The sequence below is a fragment of the Vicia villosa genome, linkage group LG7 (assembly GCF_029867415.1).
Source record: "Vicia villosa cultivar HV-30 ecotype Madison, WI linkage group LG7, Vvil1.0, whole genome shotgun sequence".
NCBI lineage: Eukaryota > Viridiplantae > Streptophyta > Magnoliopsida > Fabales > Fabaceae > Vicia > Vicia villosa.
In genome coordinates, this window is record NC_081186.1 from 115,249,810 (window position 1) to 115,273,796 (window position 23,987).

At 34.0% G+C, this 23,987-nt stretch overlaps 1 protein-coding gene across 1 annotated transcript; it reads left to right on the plus strand.

The window, feature by feature from the left end:
• The first annotated feature begins 13,934 nt into the window (after positions 1 to 13,934).
• On the plus strand, positions 13,935 to 23,900 carry LOC131616656 (K(+) efflux antiporter 2, chloroplastic-like). The gene is made up of 21 exons (XM_058888041.1): positions 13,935 to 14,068; positions 14,181 to 15,786; positions 16,200 to 16,371; positions 16,453 to 16,543; positions 16,969 to 17,105; positions 17,195 to 17,254; positions 17,641 to 17,760; positions 18,124 to 18,192; positions 18,374 to 18,439; positions 18,795 to 18,884; positions 19,567 to 19,671; positions 19,845 to 19,973; positions 20,157 to 20,366; positions 21,257 to 21,406; positions 21,757 to 21,810; positions 21,889 to 21,947; positions 22,282 to 22,348; positions 22,423 to 22,599; positions 22,753 to 22,809; positions 23,293 to 23,367; positions 23,517 to 23,900. Exons 2-21 carry the CDS (start codon positions 14,231 to 14,233, stop codon positions 23,631 to 23,633), a joined length of 3,561 nt encoding a protein of 1,186 aa, XP_058744024.1. The 5' UTR covers positions 13,935 to 14,068; positions 14,181 to 14,230; the 3' UTR covers positions 23,634 to 23,900.
• The last annotated feature ends 87 nt before the right edge of the window (positions 23,901 to 23,987 follow it).

Sequence of the window (23,987 nt, forward strand, 5' to 3'; positions counted from 1 at the left end):
GAAGGGACTTGACTATTTTGATCGAAAGGCAACAGAAGAGGGGAAACCCTAAAGGTGAGTGTGTGAGCAAGTAAAAAGGGTGTGTTGTTTTCTGTTATCTTTATCTTGGATTTAGTGATCTAACTGTTGCTTTTATCTTTCCATACAATCCTAAGGCATACATCTAAGCAGATAATAATAGCAGTTATAATGTGCGGAAAGTAAATGCGGAAAAGTAAATCTACACTATTACATGGCTTCGGGATTAGGGGAGTACATAACCAAAAACCGGGGGATGCGGAAAGTAAAAAGGTGCGGAAAATAAAAACTACACTATTACAAAAATAACCTTGTGACCTATACATTGATTTCTAGAATTTAACAAAAAAGTAAATAAGCATGCATGCGACAATCATCGGAGTTTGAGAGGGAGAAGAAGAATCGAGAAATCGAACGTTAAAGAAATTGGGGTTAGTAAGATTAGGGTTAGAATTGATTAAAACCTATTTTTTACCTACTTACTAATTAATTGCTAAATTAAGCCCTAATCTAATTAATTATACCTAATTAAATTAATTATGTACAAATAAAATTAATTGATTAAAAAACCTATGCCTAATTGTCTCCTAAAATTAACCTAAATTCTAATTACTAAACTAAAAAAAGAAATTAATTAAGTTCTAGAAAGAAACTAATTTTTTGGTATTTTCATGATTAAAAATTAATGACTAAATAAGTTAATTAAAATAAATATCGAAAATAATTTGTGATAGAAAAGGCTAATCCTAATGTCTTATAATTTTGGCGGTTAATTTAATAATTGAGAGTTACTAATTAATAAAAATAAAACAAAAATAAAAATGTAAAAAAGAACGAAAAAGGAAAAAAAAAAACAAATGGTGTAAAAAAGGATGGGGGAGGCTGGGATTGAACCCAGGTCCCTAAGGTGATTGGACTCAATTGCATGCCAACTGATCTGCAAGATTTCGTTGTAAATAAAATGCACAGAAAATAAGATAAAGACAAAAGTCAAGGAATTCAACCATCCGCGCGCATGGACTCCACTCGTTTTGACTGACCAATTAGATGAAGAGAGAGGAATTTAACATGTTGACTGGCAAATAAGGGCGCGGCACGCATGGTCAAGGCTTCCACGCCACTGTTCATCTTCTTCAACAATTCAAACCCATGTTTAGCTACCATTTAGCTAGGGTTTTGCTGCGTAATTGCTACGGTTTTTCGTAGCTAATCTGTAATTTTGAAACCTGCAAAAAAGCATGATGAACAAAAACGAAAAGAGCCCAAACCTACGTAAAAATACGCCCTGAGTCCATTGGTGATATTCGTTTTCCCTAAAAGCGTCTACAACTATGGTTTCGAAGGTTCACAACCTTAATGCCCTAATCATGGCAAGTCGTGATCTAGGCCCTGCAAGTCTCATGTTACACGTTAAACCTGTCCTAAATAACCTCCTGAACACAATTATGCATATCGAACACGTTATTAGGGCATGAATCAATGAATATAAATTTCAAAAACCTTACCCTAGGTGTAGATGAGTAGCACGGTTCTGAGATGCTTTGGAATGGTGACAAGGCCTAGCTCAATTCCTGGAAGCCTCGGGAGTATGAAAGAATGCTTGAAATTGATCGAGAGTGGCTGGAAATTGATCACGAATTACCCCTCTTCTTTGAGAATTTTACACCCTTTGGAATCCTTGCCTCCTTTTGATCTCCCTTTTTTCTGGCCTAAATGCTTTGTGTATATATAAGGGACAAAATTAGGTTAAATGAGTTAGGAAAGAAATCATGGGTTTTGATGGAAAACATTTGATTGAAATTCTTTGCATGAAACTTTCCAATTTAGTCCAATTCTATTTCCCATAACCTTTTCCACGTTTTAGATGCCCTCTATCATTGATTTGAATTGATCAAAATCTTGACAAATCAAATATATGGCTTTTTATCATTAATTTATGATTTTACTTGATTTAATTGGTATTTAAATGAATAAATTCATAATTAAATAAAATAAAAATCATAAAATAAATAGGGATTGGTTTATGGATTTCCCATGAGGCCATAAACACGTGGGAAACTCAAAGATGGGGGCCCAATACTCAAAAGTTGGAAATTTGCCAATTAGGGTTTTACCCTTTTCTTGGAAATCGACCAACTTGCACCAAGCATATCTCTCTCATTTTTAATCATATGGGGATGTTCTTATACTTTTTAGAAAGCTCAAAGAGTCCTCTAAATGACCCTTTTGGTTTCATCTCAAGAGAGTCTTCTATGTTCATGTATGCTTAATTTGACAAAGATGACTTTTGGTTGACTTTTGAAATGACTTGTAATATCTCTCAAATGAAGCATTTTTGGCCTTGCTCTATGAGAGACGAAGTTGTAGAGAATTAAATTTCCTTTGAAATGAGCTTTGGTTGGAAAATTTATGATAAACCATGTGAAAGTTATGACCAGTCAAAGTTCAGTTGACTTTCTCCTTAAAACCCTAATTTAGAAGCTTGGACTTTTGATGATTTCTGAGCTTTCCTTGATGAACCATGATCAACTCTTGATCAAATGATGAATTTAACTTCAAAATGTTGATGTTGACCAAAAATCAAGAGTTTTCACTGTGATTTGACCATAGTTGACTTTTAGGTCAAATCAGTCGATTGTTGATCATTTGAGCTTTTGTCAGGGAAATCTTGTGAATTAGAGCTTGAAAATTGATATGGAATTTCTTTGAAGCATATAGAAAGCCATGAAGTCCACTTGAGTTGTCAGAACCTGATTTTACCTTGAGAGAAGCAAAATCCTAGTTGTGGGTTGATTGCTTAGGAGAGAGATAATCATGCCCATTCCTTGTGTGGCCTTGAGTAGCTGAAGATCATAGGTGTCCGAGTAAATTGCCTATGCCAAGATACCTTGAAAAATGGTGGGAAAATTTTGGGGTATGACAGTGATAATAAATAAGCAAATAAAATTAGCTCCCCCTGAGATAAGTAATCATAAGCAATTATATATGAGCAATCAAAATGGTTTAATCAAAATCATATTTTCTTCTCCCCCTTTTTGTCATAATTAAAAAGCTTAATGAATTTAGGTAGGTTAATATCACTTTTCTACCCCTGAGATGTGTATTCTCCCCCTGAAATAAATACTTAAAGAGAAATGTAAAAGATAACATCCCCGAGTATTTTTCTCTTCAGCTTGTTTCTTCATAAGATTGATAGATATAGCTTTTCATAAGCTCTTCTTTAGAAGTTCCATAGTATATTCTTTCAGAATCAGAATTTCCTGCATACTTTCAAAACCAATACTTCTCAGATACAAGTTAGAAATTTTTTGAGACTGAGTTCCTTGTCAGATCAAAGTATATCATTTTCATATCGATCATAAAATACCTTTTCTCTATTTGCTTAATTAGATTAGATTGGGATTTTTCATATGTTTAATGATCAGAATATCAATTTCTCCATATATTTAATTAGATCAGAGTGACATGATCATAAGTACATAGGAAAGAGACAGAACTAATTTCATTGAAAGAAAAAAATTACAAGGATAAAAAAAAACAAATTCTTAGGCATAGAACGCTTCGTAGTTTTCTTCAACAAGAATATCATTGCTATCCGGAAACTCTGCATTGCGGATAACCTGAGTTACTTCAGCAGATTCTAGCAGAGCAGATAGAATCCTCCCGTACGGAATGCGAAACTCTGACCACATCCAAAGGCTATGAGAGATTCTTTTAGGTGACAGAAGATGATTGCAGGAAGATTCAATGGACGACCATTTTCAAGTTGATGAATCAGAAAGCGATCCCTATTTGACAGGAGTTGATGAAAGTTTCCTCTAGGCGTTAATTTAGACAAAACAAACCTACACAAGACTTGTCTGAAGGGAGTCAGAAATTCTGCATTGTTAAAAATGCGTGCGATATTTCTACTCATAGTATGATTTGCATTCCAGCGATCAAACACAGCGAGACCAATAGCAGACAGGTTAGGAGCATATCCAATCGTTTCAGCGGTGGATTCTTCAGTGATAATGAAAGGGATGCCATGGATATTAGCCGTGATGTTGTGGTTGTCATCACTGACAGATGCTTTTAACCAAAAGGTTTTCACCAGATTGGTAAAAACTGGACCACTGAGAAGAACGATATAGTTAAACCATCCTTGTGTCTCCATAAGTTCCATGAAACACTCATTTCTTTCAGCAAATCATATGAATTTTTCTTTGATGATGGTGAGACATGGTTAAAAATCCATTGAAGAAGGAAACAATGGAGTGATAGACAAAAAGATAAGGATAAATGGATGGATAGAGATTTGGGAGTTGCGAGAAGAGGAACGGTTGGTGATATAGATAAATGAAGAGACGATGTATTGAGAATAGAAAAAAAACAGTGAATTAGAAGGCAATTATTACTTAGCATTAATTGATTTTGACTATTAGGAAAGGGTAGCGTGATTTGAAGAGATTGGAACTGTTACCTAGGGATTTTATCTCAGTAGCTTAACTGCATGTGACTTTTCCAAAAAATTTGAACACACGTTCAATAATCAAGAGTTTTTGCATGCGTGAGACTTTTCACATTTAGAACTTATGATTTTTGTAATTTGATTTGTTCTTCTTCATGACTTCGGTTTGATCCTAACTTCTAGATCTGACTTCGTACACACAAACTTTTGGCCTTATAGTATAACTGTTTCTTTATCCTTGTTAATTTATTTTCACACGTAGTTCAGATTCTGATGATGCTTAGTTGAGACAAACATAGGAGCATGATTTCATTAAGAAAAATAGCTACATATGGAAGGTAACAATTAATTAGTCTTCAAGTTCTTCAATCTTGTTCACACAGACACACTTTTCAGCAGAAAGTGATGAGAATGTGATGCATACAAGTGAATTCACTACATTTATTAATTTCTAAAGATGTTACCCTTAGTTCTTAATAACATATTTTCAGGATAGTTTTCTGTTTCATCTTCTGCTATCATTTCTTTGATAATTTCCACGATTCCTTCTTGAATGAAAATTTCTGACATCACTCTTCTGAAGGGAATGTAAGACTTAGTGCGATTTCTAGATTCAAAAATGGAATTCCATAGATGAATGAACATGGATTGAGGCAGATTTATCCGCATGTCATTCATCAGAAGATAGATGAAAGCTTGATCACCATATCTCAGAAGATCTTGGTTTTCCCTTCTAGGAAGGAAATTTGATATAACTAACTTGAACTAGGTCTTTGGAATGGTTAGGAGGTTTTCGGGATCAATGGAATTGTATCATTAAGAAACATCATGAAGAGTGCTCAACATCTCAGGCTTAATGAATTGAGTCACTACAACAAAAATGAGCTTAGGCAACAATCGAAAACCGTAGCCTAATATCAAAAAACCGTAGCGTAAGACTTCAGGCGACGGTTTTCCAGGCGTGGAATATGCCGCCGTTGCCTATTCCTTTAGACCGCAGTTTTTTGACTTTTGCCCACAGAATGATAAAAGCGTCGCCTAACTATATGAATATACTACGGTTTTTGTTTGCTAGAAGAGGCAACGGTTGTTTTGTAGACCACGCTTAAAAAGCGTTGTCTATTCCTATTGACTAGTTTAATTTATGTAATTAACCATTTTTAAATTTATTTTAAAAAAATTATTAAATTTTTTAAATCTGTTACGTATTTCAAGATTCTTTGGATATATTTAATGAATAATTTTATTTACTTTTTAATTTAATTTATAAATATTTAATTATAATTAAATAATTACTTTTTATTGGTTTACAATCAACTCCAGCAACTTGAATCTTGGATAAACATTTCCAGCTGCCATTGCAAGAGAAAAGAATAGTTACATCACTTATTATTTTAAATCTAATTAAACAAAAATCGATAGTTTAATAACCTATTTTACAAAAATAAAAAATGATTTTAAAATTTAAAGTAAAAATAGAAGAAAAATATTACTCACAGACAGACTTGGGATGGTGGTTTGCGGTAACAGGAGATCTGACAAAGGAACAACAAAAAAGTAATTGTTCTTGAGAAGATAAATAAGACAAAGAACAAACCTTTACATCTAAAAAATCATTGTAGCTTCAAAATGAAAAATCTATAGCAGACCCATTTTTCAAACAACTTATTTTCCAATTTTAATCACTTGAAAGAGAAGAGAGTGGTGAGAAAAGCTGAGATCTAGTCTTTGTTTTTCCATATGAGGCTTAAAGTGGTTGGAAATGAGAGAAGTTGTGGGTTCAAAGAGTATGGAAATCTCAACTTGAAAGAAAGAATGAGGGGAGGCGCTAAACACCTCTGCAATAAGAAGTAGGGTTTCTTTTTTGTTTATGACCCACTTAAAATTATTTACTAGTATTTACTATTTTTATTTTAATTTTAAATTATTTTCCCTTAATAATTGGCCTACATATCACAACAGAATCTGTAACAAATTTTTTGTTTGCAATAAATTTTAAATTTAATGACTGTTTTATTTATAAAAGAACTCATACTCTTCTTCGTATTATATATTGTCAACTAATAAAATAAATTAAATTTAAAATTAAGAAATATATATTTTTAATTTATATTCTCTATGTTTATATAGGTGGACACATTTTTACTACCTAATTATATAATTAAAGTATGTAACATGATAATTTTACACATGAGTTTTTAAATGTTACTTTTATTAGACTAATTAAAATATTATTATTTATAATTCAATTGCATTTAAATTATAAATTTTGGAATTAAATGAACTTTTCATTGTCTGATTGCTAAAACTATTTTGTTACGTTCTACATTTTTTTTCTAAAATAAAATAAGAGTAACATTTATTTAATAAAATAATAATAATCTTTTTAAAATCAGTAATACAAATATTTATCCTTTTTTATATATTTTTTCATTGTTAAATAATAATCCATCAAAATAATATTCTTTTCATAAGAGAGAAGAATAATATATTTCCATAAGAAAAAAATATTTTATTTTATTAAAGGAAACAAATCAACATACTTAACCATGTTTTAAAGACATTAATAATTTTGTTCCCATTAACCCTCATAAAATAAAAATTAATTAATCAAATAATAAAGGAAGGAAAAATAAATATGGTTTTAAAATCTGAACATGCAAAGAGTACGGTTTAAACATCAATAGAGAATAGGCTACGGTTATTATACGGCCACCATTTAAAAGCGTAGTCTAAAGAGAATAGGCGGCGGATTTTGCTACTATAATAATGTAATTATAAAAACCTGACAACGGGTACAAAAACGTTGTCTATTAACCTATAGGCAACGGATTTCAGCCGTTGTCTAAACTTTCGTTGCCTAAAGTCTAAAATGTTGTAGTGAGTCTCAAAGGAGTTAGCAATGATTCCTCGGTTCTCACATCCAGTCGCAAGAACAAAAGAGAAACAGTTAATGAAAATCGGAATATCGAATATGAAGGATGATATGGAGTTATTCTCAGGGTTAAGAGATGCGTGTTTCCAGAAGTCTTTAACAAGATTCTCATAGATAGGTTTCTTGAGCATTGAAATGTATCTTGTCCATTTTGACAGTAGATTACATCTATGAGACTACAAGCAAAACCATTTTCAACTGATGAAATTTCAACTTGATTTTCTAAGATTATTTCAAGAAGATTTTCATTTCCTAGAGATGTTAGTGGAGGCATGATGAGAGAAAAGAGAAAATAAGTTGTTGAAGAGAATTGACCTTCACACTCGTATTTTAAGGTACTAAAAAATAGACAATAGAGTTAATGAGGTGGTTGATTCAGTTTTCGAGAGAGTTAAGAATAGACCGTGTATGGAGGCAAAAACCTATGAGTAGAGTGGGCGGCATTGTAGGCTGTCTATTTAGGTATTAATAAAAGTATCTTAGAGTGAATTATATATAATCTTAATGTCAAAACACTTTTATTCAGCAGAAACATAAAAGAGAAGGTTTTAGAAGGATCTTACCGTTTTGAAGATATACTTTTCTTTCCGTCTCTTCTTTAACGCTTTTGAACCTTTGTTCTGACGAGTCTTCCTGAATTTTGATCTGATGTCTTGAGCATCCTCAAAGTTTCTTGTTGATTCACAAGTTCTTCTTGTGAAATTTGGACAGTGTCTTCATAGTCTTGAGCAGTGATATTTCTTGAACATGGAATATCTTTGTTCCACTTAGTTTCTGATAACACTGAGAGTAGGAGTATGGATTCGTTTTCTACTCAGTGTGGTTTTTCTCCTTCTGGATCTATCTATACTGTTAAGTGTTTGATTCCAAGAATCAATAACAGAGCCATGCTCTGATACCAATTGAAGGTGGAGAAAAACACAAGAAAGGGGGGGGGGGGGGTTGAATTGTGTTCTTCAATATTAATTTCTCTTTCTATAAATCTTTTCTTTCTTCTAGTATATCATCTTTTTGGATATGTTTTGGATAATATTGCGGAGCATAACAATGCATAACCAACGAGATATACATTCATTTAGTTTATTTTCTTCCTCATAACTTCTGACTTTGTTAAGCACAATTCTGAATAAGGACTGCATGGAAATTCTGGGTTAAATGAAGGTTCAGAAAGTAAAGAACACATTCATTTTTATCCTGGTTCACCTTCTCAACAAGGCTACCTCCAGTCCACCCTCCTCAGGTGATTTTGACTTCTTCAAGGACTTAATCCACTATGACCAATCTTGATTACAACTGCACAACCAACTGTCGTGACTTACAATACAATGCACAACCAATTTTCATGACTAACTCCAATAAACTGTTCAGTGATCTGATTCACAGATATAACATTCATTAACTCCTTTGAACTTATAACATTCACTTGGTCTTCTAAGAGGATTTCCACAATGATCATAGTCACCGTCATCTCAAGCTTCTGACCTTTACTTGGTCACTTAAGGATTAATCGACATTAAGTTTGATTACAATTACGATGCTTCTCAACAAGCAGATTTTCTTGTTATCTAGGTACATATTGTTTTGACACACTGACAAGTGACCACTTCTAGTGTCTAAACAAGTGATTAGAAGATTCTTAAGAAATAACACAATATAAGTAACAAATCTTGTGTCATATGTATTCTTACAAGAATTATCTTGTAGCCTTCCCGTCTTTGTCTTCAGGACGAGATCTTCACTTCTTTGTTGATGAGCAGAGTAAGAGCATTAGCTCTTTGTATTGAGTGCTTCTTCAATTTGATCTTCGTCTTTATTTGTCTGAAAGCTGATTAAGAGCAATAACTCTTGTTTTAAATTGCTTCTTGTGTAATGATTTTCCTTTTCACTTTTTATACTGATCATTGGAGCTTGTCAAGCTAGAGCCACATTAATGAACCTAAGTAAACATACTACATTGTAGAGCAACAACTCAGTGTATTTAGTTTCTTTAGCCATCGAATGTGAGGATTTTATATTTTTATCATGTATTTGTGGATTTTTTTCAGATATATTTCTGACTTTCATTACTCCACTGGAGCATACTGCATAACATGCAGAATCTTCTTTTCTTCACTCGGTTTTCTTTATATGGACATGTTGTAGCACTTAAAGCACTCTTACTTTCTTTTTCTTCTTTCTGTATTTGTGGATTTCTTTAGTGTAAATTGGTGCAATTATGCATGCATTCCACTACTTTTGATTTGGAGCTCTTGTTCTTTTATAGCCAATTGAATAGTACCGTTGGAACATTTTGAATGTTTCAATAAATGCATTGTAACACGTGTACTGCAAGGAGATGCTTCCAAGGCATATCTTATCTTGAATTCAAAGATAACTTGTAAGCTGAGCTTGTATCTACTTTCGCGTGGTTCCAAGGCTCACATGTGACTTTATCATTATTGTTTTTATTGATCATTGAGTTTGGCTTATAGATGTATTGGATGTGCTGAAGCTTAATTCTTCAAAACTTCTGATCTATCTTTTGGACCTTCTCTGAACTTTTGGACCTGGTAGATTTCTGATATAATTATCATGCTTGTTTCATATCCTGCATGTTAAATGAGTCTTGTAGGAACATCTGCACACTTAATAAAACTATTAGTAATAAAATTGTTACTAACAAAATATATACTTGTTATCATCAAAACCAGATTCTGAACATAGATCCCATTCTTGTTCTAACAATATATACCTATATACAGATAGAACCTGAAGAAAGTAAACACTCAAAGACAAAGACAAACAAGAGCTAGGACTGACACTCAGGATGAACCAGCAATTGGTCAATCTGTCCCCAGTGAAGTCGCCAGCTGAAACAATTGTACGAAATCATAATCAATGAAGTCTCCACGAGAAAGGTAAGGAAAACATCTATTAAAACCTAAAAGGGAAAACAAACAAAGGTCTTACGACCAAGAGAAAGGGTAAGGATGTCGGTTATGCAAGGGAAAGAGATTAACACCCATCACGTCCGTCGTACTCGACGGGATCCACTCATGTTCGTCTAATCTAAGGGTGTGAAACTAAAAATCTAAAGTCTAATGCTAAAGGCAAATGCATGAAAAAGGAAGAGAAGAAACACGAGGAACAGAAAGAAATATTTACAAATTTGTGCTCGTTTAGGCCCCGCGACCTAATGCCTACGTATCCTTTTCAGGAATCAGAGTCGTCGTAGTTTGGGTCACATTTTTTGATGAGTTTGTATTTTTTAAATGAACGATGTTAAACGTCGCATTCTACTGCTGCTCGACCTTTGGAGACTCACGCAATTGTCATAGAAAGGAATTAACATATTCTTAAAGGGAGAAAAAAGTTAACCATTTAATCAATTAATTAAAAATTGATTAAATTAATCAATTAAATTTAAGAAAAATCAATTAGTAAGCTAATCAATTTTAATTAACAAGGATCAACTAATTAAAACAATATTGATTAATTAATTTTTTGGGATTTTTGATATGAAAATAAAATCTAAAATTAAAACATGTTTTTTGTATTTTTTTATGAAAATATTTTACAAAACTAACATATTTTGTATTTAGAAGATAAAACAAATAAAAAAAGAGACAAATAAATTAAAACAAAAACGGGCTTATCAAAATAAAATAAAATGGAGGAGTGTAACAGATAAATCGGTGTATGGTCAAGTGATTTATTGGGCTTTTAAAGGGGTTCGGCCCAAATTAAATTTTAAGTAAAACCTAACAACAAAGGGGGATGGCTCGACTGAGTAGGGCGTAGATACGAAGAAACGTATGGGCTTTCAAAAGCAAATAAACCATGTCAATGGGGCGGGGCGGGGACGGGGGATACATTCCAATCACAATCCCCGCCATCAAATCTATTCCCCGTCCCCGCTTCGGATCCCCACTACGGGGGGGTTTTGTCCCCCATCCCCGTCCCAGCGGATCCCCGCGGGTCCCCACGGATCTCCGCGGGTCCCTACGGATCCCCATGGTTTATAAACATAATTTTTTATTTTTTATTTTAAACCAAATTAATAGTAAAAGCTTCAAAAATTAACCACAAGAAATTTTAAAACTATTCCTTTATGATAAATATATTATTTTAACAATTTTTAATCTATAATATTGAGCGTCATGACCTCCAAAATTTCAACAAAAAATTGAAATAATCATTTAGATCTTACTCTTTTACTAACAATGCATATATATATATATATATATATATATATATATATATATATATATATATATTTTAAATTTGTGTATAAGATTAATTATTTGAAATGACAAATAAACTTACATTATAATTTAAAATTGTATATTACTTAAGTACATTATGCTATTTTAGGCGGGGCGGGGACTGCACGGGACGGGGAATATTTACGCCACCCTCGTCCCCGAAGTGCCTTCGGGGAGACTTTGTTGCCCATCCCCGTCCCCGCGGGGGGAAAATTCCCCGTCTTTGGGGCCCCAAACAGGGAATCCCCACGGGGATCCCCGCTAACGGAGGCAAGTTGACATTACCAGCCCACACTACCAACATAAAACCGGTCCAACAACTTACAATAGAAAAACCTAATAACACAACACCAACTAAACCGCCCCATCTTCTCAATTCACATCGGTCCTCTTCCTCTTTCAACGCTCCTCTCTATCTCTCTATGACACATTATTGTTAAACTCTCTCTCTGAACATCACCATTTTCTTCTCAAATACCTCCCCTGATCTTTTTCCATCAGTTTCTTTACCATCTCACAACAAACAAAACAACGACAACCAGTGAATCGCCATCCCCTTGTCTCCATGCTTCCCTCACGATTATTTTTTCTCACCTCACGCTCCCTCTTAAAACTCTATTTTTTTGCTTCAACTACAACAAGAACCTCTCTTCTCATCTGCTCTCAACCTTGCCTCCATCCTCTCTCTGTAAATTCAATCAACATTCTCTCCTTACATCTTCTGCTTCCTCTATCTAATTCTCACAAGTTCCCCTTCCACTCATTAATCTCCACTTCGAGGCAGCAATAACAACAAAGCTTCACTAAATCCGCCTCTCTCGGTTTCACACGGTTCTCATGGTTCGCACGGTTTTAAATAAAAACAACAAGCAACACAATATAACAATAACAAGTAGGGCAACAACAACATATGTTGTAAACAAAAGAAATAAAAGAAACAGAACATGGATTTGTAGCTTAAGGAAAATAAAGTTTAGAAAACCATAGATGAGATAATAATGTTGCTCCATGCTGTGAAGATGCGATTCGAATTCGATTGCATTTTGCTGTTGATTTGTAGGTGTGTGTTTAGATTGTTGCTCCATATGTGTTGCACTTGATTTTGAACGTCGCATATCAATTTGTTGCGGTTGAATATCTGCTATAGTTTAGGCCCGACCTTATGGGTAGGCCACCAAGGCTACCGCCCAGGACCTCACTTTTTTATTTTATATTTATTACTTCATCCGTCTCAAAATAATTGTCACATTTTAAAAAAAAAATTGTCCCAAAATACTTGTCAATTTAGATTATCAATGTAATTTTATCAATTGTACTCTCTAATAAATATTTTTATTTTATTATTTTCTCGCCTAACATTAATGCTAATTTGAATACACTAATAGTTAATTAGGATAATTTGGTAAAGTCACTATGTTCTCTCTTTTATTTGTTACTGTTTTTTAATTTGTGTGAAATGTTCAATTGCGAAAAATAATATGAGACGGAGAGAGTATGATATAAGTTAGTTGATTTTTTTTTTTATAAAAAAAAACCTTTTAAATAATGTTATATACATTTAAATAATAATATATTTAGAATGTATAATAATAACAATTCTTTATAATGTTTATTGTTTTATTTGTTAATTTAAAACCCAAATAAATTTTTGAGTTCTTTAATATAATAGGAAATCTGATATATAATTTTTTTAAAAAAATAATGAGAAGAGTGTTTAGATGAGTTAATTTTATTATTAATTAAAATAAAATATTAAATAAAATTGATTTTAATAATTTAATAGTTTTACATCCGAAAACATCTAAAATATATTAATTTTAGAAAAATACTTTTATTATATTAAAAATGTTTAATTTTAATTTTTAGCTCAGCTCTCGAGACGTGTTGGAACCGCCCTGCTAAAATTAAGTATCTAATAACAATATTTATTTATCAATATAAATAAATTATTAATATTTAAAAATCAACCACTTTTAGAAAAAATAGCAATATTACTAAATAAAAAATATATAATAATTTCAAATTTTGGCTTAGGATATTTTTTTAGCAGTTTCGACATCCATTCATCCCCATCACAAATTATCGAAACTGCCACTATCCTTACAACTCTTCCTAGAGCTATTTTTAATTACATGATTGATTAACCATTTCACGCGCTAAAACGTTGTTGATGTAACACGCTCTGTGAAATTTCAGAACAAGTATCGTTATGATTGGACGTTGTATCCACGCTCTAAATCCGCGAGTATGAACAAAAACTTGTAAATAATATCCTTTCAGTCTCTTCACTGACCGTTTTAAAATCACACGCAAAACTGAATTTTCTCTTTCTCGCAACGAACAAAACTTCCATTTTCCCTCTTTCCATACAGAGAAATTGAAAGCTTCATTTTCAACTTTTTCACAGTTTTCGTTGCTTCGGTAAAACGATTCTCTCTCTTTCTCTATGAATTTTCTATGTGAATACGTTAATGCTGATAAATTTGTTGAGTTTTTTCTGATTAATTTTTGTATTCTGTATAATTTGTTTCAGAGAATGCATTGAAAAACAGTTCTGTATGAGTTTGTTGATTTCGAAGAAAAATGGATATAGCTTTTAGGTTTCCACAGTCGAAAGTAGGTTTCAATGGTTTCGATTCTTGTGTTTCGTTTGGTGGTAGAGGCTTTGGTTGTGCTTTTCTTTGTTATTCAAGGAATAGTTTGAAATTGGAAACTTATTGTGGAGGAGAGTTTAGAGGTTTGAATTCGAAGTCGAAGCTGAGTTCGTCGTGTAGGAGTAGTTATACTAGTAGTAACTATTTTAAGGTAAATAGGAGAGTTTGGTTAAAGTGTAAGGGAAATGATTCATTTGGATATGACAATGGAAATGGTAGGAAAGGTTTGAATGAGGGTAATGATTTGGTGTCTATTTCCGGTGCAGAATTAGGCGAACCTTTGGGGGAAGTCGGGGGTGAAGTAGAAGTAGAGGTAAAAAGTGTGGATGAATTGAAGGAATTGTTGCAGAAGGCCTTGAAAGAATTAGAAGCTGCTAGAGTGAATAGTATTGTGTTTGAGGAGAAGGTTAAAAAGATATCGGAGACTGCGATATCTTTGCAGGATGGAGCGGCGAGAGCTTGGACTGATGTTAATTCTAAACTTGATATTATTCAGGAGATTGTTAGTGAAGAGTTTATTGCTAAAGAAGCTGTTCAGAATGCGACTATGGCTCTTTCTTTAGCTGAGGCGAGACTTCAAGTGGCCGTTGAATCTTTGGAGGTTGTGAGTGAAGATAATGGTTTTGTACGAGATTCGAGCGAGAGTGATGGTGGTAACGGTGTAGTGCAAGAGGGGAAAGAGCGTTTGGTTGCTCAGGAAGATATTAAGGAATGTCAGACAAGTTTAGCGAGTTGTGAGGCTGAGCTGAGGCGCTTGCAAAGTAGGAAAGAGGAGTTGCAGAATGAAGTGAGCATGTTGCATGGAATGGCGGAAAAAGCACAGTTGAATGCGGTGAAAGCGGAGGAGGATGTTACAGACATAATGCATTTAGCCGAGCAAGCTGTTGCCTTTGAGCTTGAGGCTGCAAAGCGTGTTAACGATGCAGAAATTGCATTGCATAGAGCAGAGAAGTCTGTTATTAGTATTAATGATGATACCGCAGACGCTTTACAGGAAAAAGATGCAGCAGCCCTCCCCGAGGCGGAGAAATTGGTTCAAGATTTTCCTGGTGAAGTTTCTGTTAAAGGTGAGCTTGAAATCTCCAGTAATGACGAGTCGTTGCTGGCCACAGATTCACTAGAGACACAGTCTAATAAAACCGGCCAAATCTCGGAAGTTATAACTCAATCTGGTTATTTAAGTGATCATGATAATGGACAGTTCAGCATTGACTCTTCCAAAGAAGCTGAACTTGAAGTAGAGAAGTCAAAGAATGTAGTTCAAGCAAAAAAACAAGAAACACAGAAAGATTTGCCTAGAGATAATTCACCATCTACTCCCAAGACATCATTGAAGAAGTCTTCCCGATTTTTTCCTGCATCATTTTTCTCTTCTAGTACAGAAGAGACTGATTACTCACCAGCATCAATTTTCAATGGTCTTGTGGAATCTGCACAGAATCAATTACCCAAACTGATTGTTGGGTTATTGTTAATTGGAGCAGGGTGCGTATGATCTTTCTGTATCTATCTCCTTTTTCTTGTTGTTATCTTTTGTTAGACCATCCTAGAAACAATACATTTAGAAGTATGTAAAAAACATATGCCTGCCCTAGCATGTGTAATGTACAAGCGCAATAAATATGAAATATTAAGTATACAAGTTTTAGTATTTTGTGCAACATGATAGAAAAGTATCAAAGCTGAAATGTTCACTAGTTTGTTTAGAAACTGATGGTGAAATAAAATTTTCTGCGACGGGGATGGGATTTTTGCCTTTCTATATGTTACCTTTGTCTAAGTTGTTCTGTTCTCTTTCTGTGGGACAATATTGAGCTTTGTCATTATGTTAATTAAATGAAAAGATCAATATGAAGGTTTTTCTTTGTTTTACTAGAAACAGTGGGTTTTTATTTCAGGGTCACGTTCTTTTCCAATAGAGCAGAGAGAAGTTCTCAGCTACTTCAGCAGCCAGAAGTCATTGTAACCACAGTTGAAGAAGTTTCCTCAAATGCAAGGCCTCTGGTTAGACAGCTTCAGGAACTCGCCAACAGCATTAAGAAAGTTATTGCTTCGTTACCCGATCAAGAGGTTTGATCTTCAATTTTTACTCATTAATTTGCATGCTCAATTCAGTAGGTTTCATTTGACTCTGCATGATATTTATTATAGGTGAACGACGAGGAAGCCTCCCTCTTTGACATGCTCTGGCTATTACTTGCAAGTGTAATATTCGTCCCACTATTTCAAAAAATTCCCGGAGGTAGATTGGTTGCCATGTTTTCTAAATATTGAATTCAACATACTTTTCTTAGTATGGCCATGTTGTTTGTCTAGATGTTATACTTTAGTTTCAATTTTATTAGGCTAAAACTTCATAAGTTGCTCATATGAAGCTTTGGTGCATAGATTATACCTGCTGCTTCTTTTAGCCCACGTTTCTTTTCCTTATTCACTGTGTTTTAGTTTGATTCTGATGATAAATGAAGCCACAATGATCAAGACAAGCTTGATTACTTAAATTATAAAGTATTGTTATTGTTGTAAGCAGCCAACAAATAGCAGATTTATTCTTCCTTGCATGTGAAGCAATTTTATTAAGTCATAATCTGATAAAATTGATTGTCTGACATTCATATGATATATTGTTTCACTGATTCTGTGTCCCTTATCTGCAACAATCTTTAGGCAGTCCAGTTCTTGGTTACTTGGCTGCTGGAATCTTGATTGGGCCTTATGGACTCTCCATCATTCGCAATGTTCACGGGACAAAATCAATCGCTGAATTTGGAGTTGTTTTCCTTTTATTTAATATTGGCCTGGAGGTGGAGCTTCATATAAGATCTTGTCCATAACTTCAATTATCTTCTTACTAAAATATAATAAACTGAAGCTATGGTTTTTTTTCTTCTAGCTATCTGTGGAAAGGCTTAGTTCAATGAAGAAATATGTCTTTGGATTAGGCTCTGCTCAGGTGATTGTGGAACTCCGTCTTTCACCTTTGTAGTAAGAATATATGAAAATAAAATTGTCATAGAATAAATTGATTCCATCAAAAGAGTAATTCATATTACCGGTTGGAGAATTAATCTCCTCATCTCCTTACATATATTGATTTGTTCCTTATCTAATTTAGATTAAATATTAGTCATTAGTTCTTTTGTCTTGTGTAACAACATCCAAAATATTCATGCCATACCAATATAATTTTATTGTTGAGTATTCCTTTTCCTCCCTCTACATCTAAACACCTAAACCCTAAAACTTCAAAACTTGTTAATGCTGTTTACTTCATGATATTCTATTTATATATTAGTAACTAACAAGCCAACAACTCTTACCATGTATGAACAAATGCAGGTTTTGTTGACTGCCGCAGTTATTGGGTTGGTGGCTCATTATATTTGTGGCCAAGCTGGCCCTGCTGCTCTTGTCATTGGGAATGGCCTGGCATTATCATCGACTGCTGTTGTTCTGCAGGTAAATATCCTGAGTATTGTTTACTTTTAAATTCTTACTATAGGGTATTACGTTCACACAGTCTAGTCACTTTAACCGTTCCAGCTTTATACCTCTGTTTAATGTATATTCTGAGATTGTGATATCTACCTTTTTTTTAAAGCATTAATTACTTGTAAAAGGATTTTGCTGTCGCATGTATCTGTTATTTGCTAAAACTGAAATCTATAGTCTGTAATGTAAGTCCACCTTCGAAAGACTCTCGTGTCACAAGTTTAAACATTTAGGGTAGGAGTCAAGACTTTGTTCTTTCTATATAATAATTATATTTTCATGTATGCTGAGTCCTTCATGTGGCAATATTTCAAGTGAATTGTTTTACAGGTGTTACAGGAGAGAAGCGAGAGCACATCACGACATGGACGAGCTACATTTTCTGTATTACTTTTTCAGGTTACTTTATACCTTACTAATACTATGTATCTAGAAAGTAGAAACTGAAGGACTTTGCTGTAAAATATATATATACACACACAGGGAGGAGAGAAGAAAGGGATATAAAGTGTCTCCCAAATAATTGCAACTCTTCAGATAATGGACCAAAATTGACTATTTCTTCTTTGTTTATGCACAGGATTTGGCGGTTGTTGTCTTGCTAATTCTCATACCTCTTATTTCACCTAATTCTTCCAAAGGAGGGGTAACACTTTCTAGCACTGACTGCTTAAAAGACTTCGTCAGATGTTCTCATGAACTTTAGAAATTGGCTTCTTAAAGTTGTATGAACTCCTAAGTAGCATGAGAAAGTGTTATGACAAGGGTTGTCCATGTTGTTCAGAGAACTTGCATTTGATTGGATAATTATGTTTTGATTTTTTCCATATGCATTAAAAGGGTCAAGGCACATTGTACTCTTTCTAATTGAAGTTAGTTCATGTTAAATGCTTGATTGAAAGCCATTAACTTTGCTTTTATGTTATGGCCATCACCGCCATTGCTATAACGCAGTTGCTGCTAATATTATCTTCCGCTAAAGTCTTAATATCTGCTTTCAGGTTGGCTTTCAAGCTATTGCCGAAGCTCTTGGACTGGCTGCCGTTAAGGCTGCAGTTTCCATCACTGCCATAATTGCAGGTGGACGACTGGTAAGTTTTATTCACTAGAGCTGAAGTGTGAGCAGTGTGGTTCCTAATTATTTAGATGTACTTTGAATCTGGACAATGTTTAATAGTATCTATTTGAAGGTCTTTATTTACATTCTCTGGTCAATATATCTTTTTTACAAATTTTATGTGTATTTTGTTAAGTTCATCATTTAAATTTGTATTCAACATATGCTATCAATTATACTGTCTAGCGTGTTATATGTTATATATGATCCTTTGGAGCACTCAATACATTGACATCTAAAAATGATGAGGAGTTTTGATACATATTACTGACTGGATGCCGCAGATTGCTTTGTATACTTTATAATGATCCGTAATATGGTGTTGTGAAAATTCAGGTATTTTTATCTATCATGGGGGTGGAAGTTACTAACTTAGTAGCTTATAGTAGTTGAGATGAGTTTTGTACTATTTGTGGCTACACACACATATGAGGTCTTGGTTGAAGTTTCTAGGCTTAGTGGGGTTAATTAATTGTAGCAGGGATTTAGCTTATTTTATATTCTGTATCAACATCCTGATTCTGAAATATAGTAACTTTTTTCATAGGATAGGCTCCATATTTACGGCTTTGTGTTCATTCTAAATTTATCTTATGATGTTACTTTGTCACAGACATGACTTTTGGAATGTGACTTCCCACTCTTCTTTTGTCCAGCTCCTTCGACCTATATATAGGCAGATTGCAGAAAATCAGAATGCAGAAATATTTTCTGCCAATACACTCTTTGTTGTTCTTGGGACCAGCCTTCTCACAGCCAGGGTAGGTGTTCAGAGCACTGTTTTCCCATTTTCCATTGGTTGGGTTTTTAAACCAAGCCAAGGTTTGGCAGTTTGCTTTTGAGTTATTCTTGTGACCATTGAAGTGATAATTTGTCTGTATTGTGCTAGCCTTACTTTTTACTTTTTTTAAAATGTAAATTTTATTTGAAACAGGCAGGCCTGTCCATGGCTTTGGGAGCATTTTTGGCCGGTTTACTACTGGCAGAGACTGAATTTTCCTTACAGGTCGAATCCGATATTGCTCCATATCGTGGCCTTCTATTGGGACTCTTCTTTATGACGGTAGGTGCTTGATATTCAAATTCAAGAGCTAATTAATCATTTTGTTTATTTATTCATGCATCATCTATTTTACACTTTATTAAACTTCTGGTCAATTATGGCTGACTTGAGGTTTGTGATTTTTTGAACAAGTCAGTGTTGGCATGTCTAACTAATGAAAAGTAATTTCTGTGACTTTTTCAGGTTGGAATGGCAATTGATCCAAAACTTCTTCTCTCAAACTTTCCAGTCATCATAGGGACACTGGGACTCTTGATATGTGGCAAGACACTCTTGGTTGCTTTGATTGGCAAAGTTTTTGGTATTTCACTCATATCTGCCATCAGAGTTGGACTTCTTCTTGCTCCTGGAGGAGAATTTGCATTTGTGGCTTTTGGTGAAGCTGTTAATCAGGTTTTTGACCTTGAAGACCATTTCTCGTGCAAAGAGTGCCTGGTTATTAAATAAAATTTCTAGTTCAGTTTCATTTTTGTCTTCAGAAAAAATAAATAAATTATCTGTCATATATCTTTATATCCGTATTCATGTGAAATAAGTTATTCTATTTGTGTTTGATTCTAACAATATGCTTCTTGGTGTTCTTAACTTGAGGTTATTGTAGAGGTTTACATCTATGTCATCTTCCTCTAAAATAAACTAGTAACTGGATATATAATTTGTTCTTACCAGACAAGTCTTGATAAAATAAGGTTGTTTCTTGCTGTTATTCTGTTATTTTATGATGTAATGATAGTTTTGAGATGCAATGTCATCTGTGCTTGCATTGCCCAGGAATTTATTAACTAGATTCTTTGGTTAAAGGTCATGAGGGATTGAATACATACCTCAGGCCTTGGTGATTTGCTATTATTGCATAATAGTGATTTTGGAACGAGTATGTTCTAAATTGTGTCTTGTAATTCAATTACGTAGACTGCTTGGATGGAGTGGAACTCAAAGAATTTCTGAAATCATAGAACCATTGCACCTCTTTTATTATGTAGTATCATAGATCATGCTTTTTTCAAGGTTCAACGCAATATGATATTTATGTCAATTCCACTAGTGTATATTGTTTTTCAAATTGTGTTATCGGTTCCTTATACTTTTTCGGTGGTTACTTATATTTTAATTCTAAATCGTTTCCTTTCTCTTGATGAATTCTTTTTTATTTTGGAAAAAGGAAAGTTGAAAAGAAACCAAAAATATGGATCAAATTTCTGATTGCTGCTAAGAATCTTCTTCCTCTTCGAAAATTAATCTGCTTTAAAAACTAATATTATTTCTAATTGACACTTTTGTAGGGTATAATGTCTTCCCAGTTGTCCTCTTTGCTGTTCCTTGTTGTGGGAATTTCAATGGCCCTTACGCCATGGCTGGCCGAAGGAGGCCAGCTGATCGCCTCCCGTTTTGAGCAACACGATGTTCGAAGCTTATTACCTGTAGAAAGTGAGGTGAGATTACTTTCATTTTTGACTAACTGGGACTTCTACTAATTGCAAATGGTTGTGAAATTTACGGCTTTTGCACCACTCACTGTTGGCTTTCTTGCTGGTGGACTAAACCCTGTCTTTTTTATCTTACAACTTAATAGATTGTATGATGTGCTGTATGGTATAGTATAGCAATAAGTCTTTCCAGGAGGTTGAAGTGCTGATCTGTAGTATTTAAAAAGTAATGAAAAATAGTGAAATTCTTGCTTCTGAAATTTGTATTCCTTCATTCAAATCACCTTAAATTTGTGCCAAAAACAAATCGTCTAAAAAGTAGTGGTTTACATCGTTTTGGTTTACATCTTTTTCAGACGGATGATCTGCATGATCATATCATTATTTGTGGATTTGGGAGAGTTGGCCAGGTGAGTTGTTTCTTTTTGGGTATACTGTATCAGTTTTAATAATCAATTTAAGCTTAAAATTTTACTTTGTTATCTCAGATCATTGCACAACTTCTTTCTGAGCGACTCATTCCCTTTGTTGCACTAGATGTGCGAAGGTAACTTGATCTAACTGAAACTATTTTCTTTTTTAGATGTTGTAAAGGAAAACAACATTACTGCATGGAATTAGCATCTAGATGAGCCTAGCTATACTGTTTGATTGTGCATTAGTTTCTGATATTCTTGGAGGCATTTAAGGCTTTAATTAAAAATAATTTTGTCTTGTTTTCTTTCCAAATACTTCAATTTTCATCTCGCTCCATTTCCCCCAAACCAAACACGAAGTAAAGATGCAGGAGGTCCCAGTTTACCATATATCATGTCTGCAATTTTGGATTGGAAATGGCCAATATTGTCCTAACTTGCCTTGGTATTTGATAATGTTCTCAGTGATAGAGTGGCAATTGGGCGTTCCTTGGATCTCCCAGTGTACTTCGGTGATGCTGGTAGTCGAGAGGTAGTACACATGAATTCAATAATTAAGCTCACATAGACGTTCATTACTTGACATGCTTTGTGTTGTCTGATAAGGTCCTACATAAAGTTGGGGCTGGAAGGGCAAGTGCTGCAGCAGTAACTCTAGATTCCCCTGGTGCAAACTATAGAACGGTTTGGGCTCTGAGCAAACACTTCCCAAACGTGAAGACTTTTGTCCGTGCTCATGATGTTATTCACGGATTGAATTTAGAAAAAGCTGGAGCTACCGCCGTAATATTCTGATACCTCTTCTATCATTTCTGTTATCATTGCCTAATCGTGTTATTTTGAAAGCACCATGATTTTTTTTCTTAATGACTGCATTTATTGGAATACTCACTGTAGATCTTGTGTATCTTGTGTTTCTGTTGATTGCATTTGCAGGTTGTACCGGAGACTTTGGAACCAAGTCTTCAGCTAGCAGCAGCCGTGCTTTCTGAGGTAACTATCATATTGACATTGGAAGTTGGAACAGATATATTGACTTAATGGAAAAGCAATTTATGTCCTAATATTTTGCTATACCTTATATTATGATGACGAACACCAGTAAATTATTATGTTCATCTGTCGTCGTGATTGAAACTTCAGTTCAGAATAGCAGTTGCCACACTGTTGTATGTTTTCTCTGCTTTGTCTGATTGATTTAAGTTTCTGACCAAATTTTCTTAGAAATGGTATAAGCATGTTTTTGCTATGGTAAAATTAGTTTCACATCTCACTGAAGATTCTAGCTTTTTTCTTTTCATGTTAAAATTGAAATGGTAAAAGGTGAAAATAAAACCAGATATTAATTGAGGGCAGGCCTTCATAAAAAATAACACAAAGGGTTCTTATCATGTTACTTTGCTAGTTGATGAAACTCTGACACAATGCTGAAGCATTGAGTTAGGCGATCTGTTATCTAAGAATTTCTCTCTTCAGGTTAAACTTCCTGCATCAGAGATTGCGGCAACAATTAATGAATTCAGATCCCGCCATCTGGCTGAGCTTACAGAAGTATGTGTTTTCTAAACTCCTCTCAGATTACATATTTAATCTTCTATGCCACAAGTCAATTTCACTTTCACCAAGGAATTTTCCTGTCATGGGTTCTCAACTAGTTCATTTCTGAATTTATGTATGTTACTTTTGGTCTTTTAATTCAGCTATCTGAAACAAGTGGAAGTTCTCTTGGATATGGATATAGTAGAATGATGAGCAAACCCAAAACCCAATCTCCCGATTCAATTGATGACTCTCAAGTCCCTGAAGGGTCAACATGAAGATTACCCTATTTATACAAAGAAGTCGAAGAAAACAGGGAAGTTAAGAAGAAAAATTGGAAAATTGTATAGCAGATCAGATGTTCAATTATTTGTGTACATTGAACAGAAATAAATCTGCATCGAAGATGCAAAATCTGTATTTATTATTTTCTTTAACTTGTAAATTATTATTCATTGTCCTTTCTCACAGATTTCTGATAAGGATGGTATCATTGTTGTATGTAACAATCATTAATGCTGTTTCATATTCATTGTCCTTTCTCAGGTTGTCCTAGATCATCCTCACCTTGGTATGCATGAGTTTTACTTTCATAGGATTTGATCTAAGGAGTTCATGACGATAAACATACA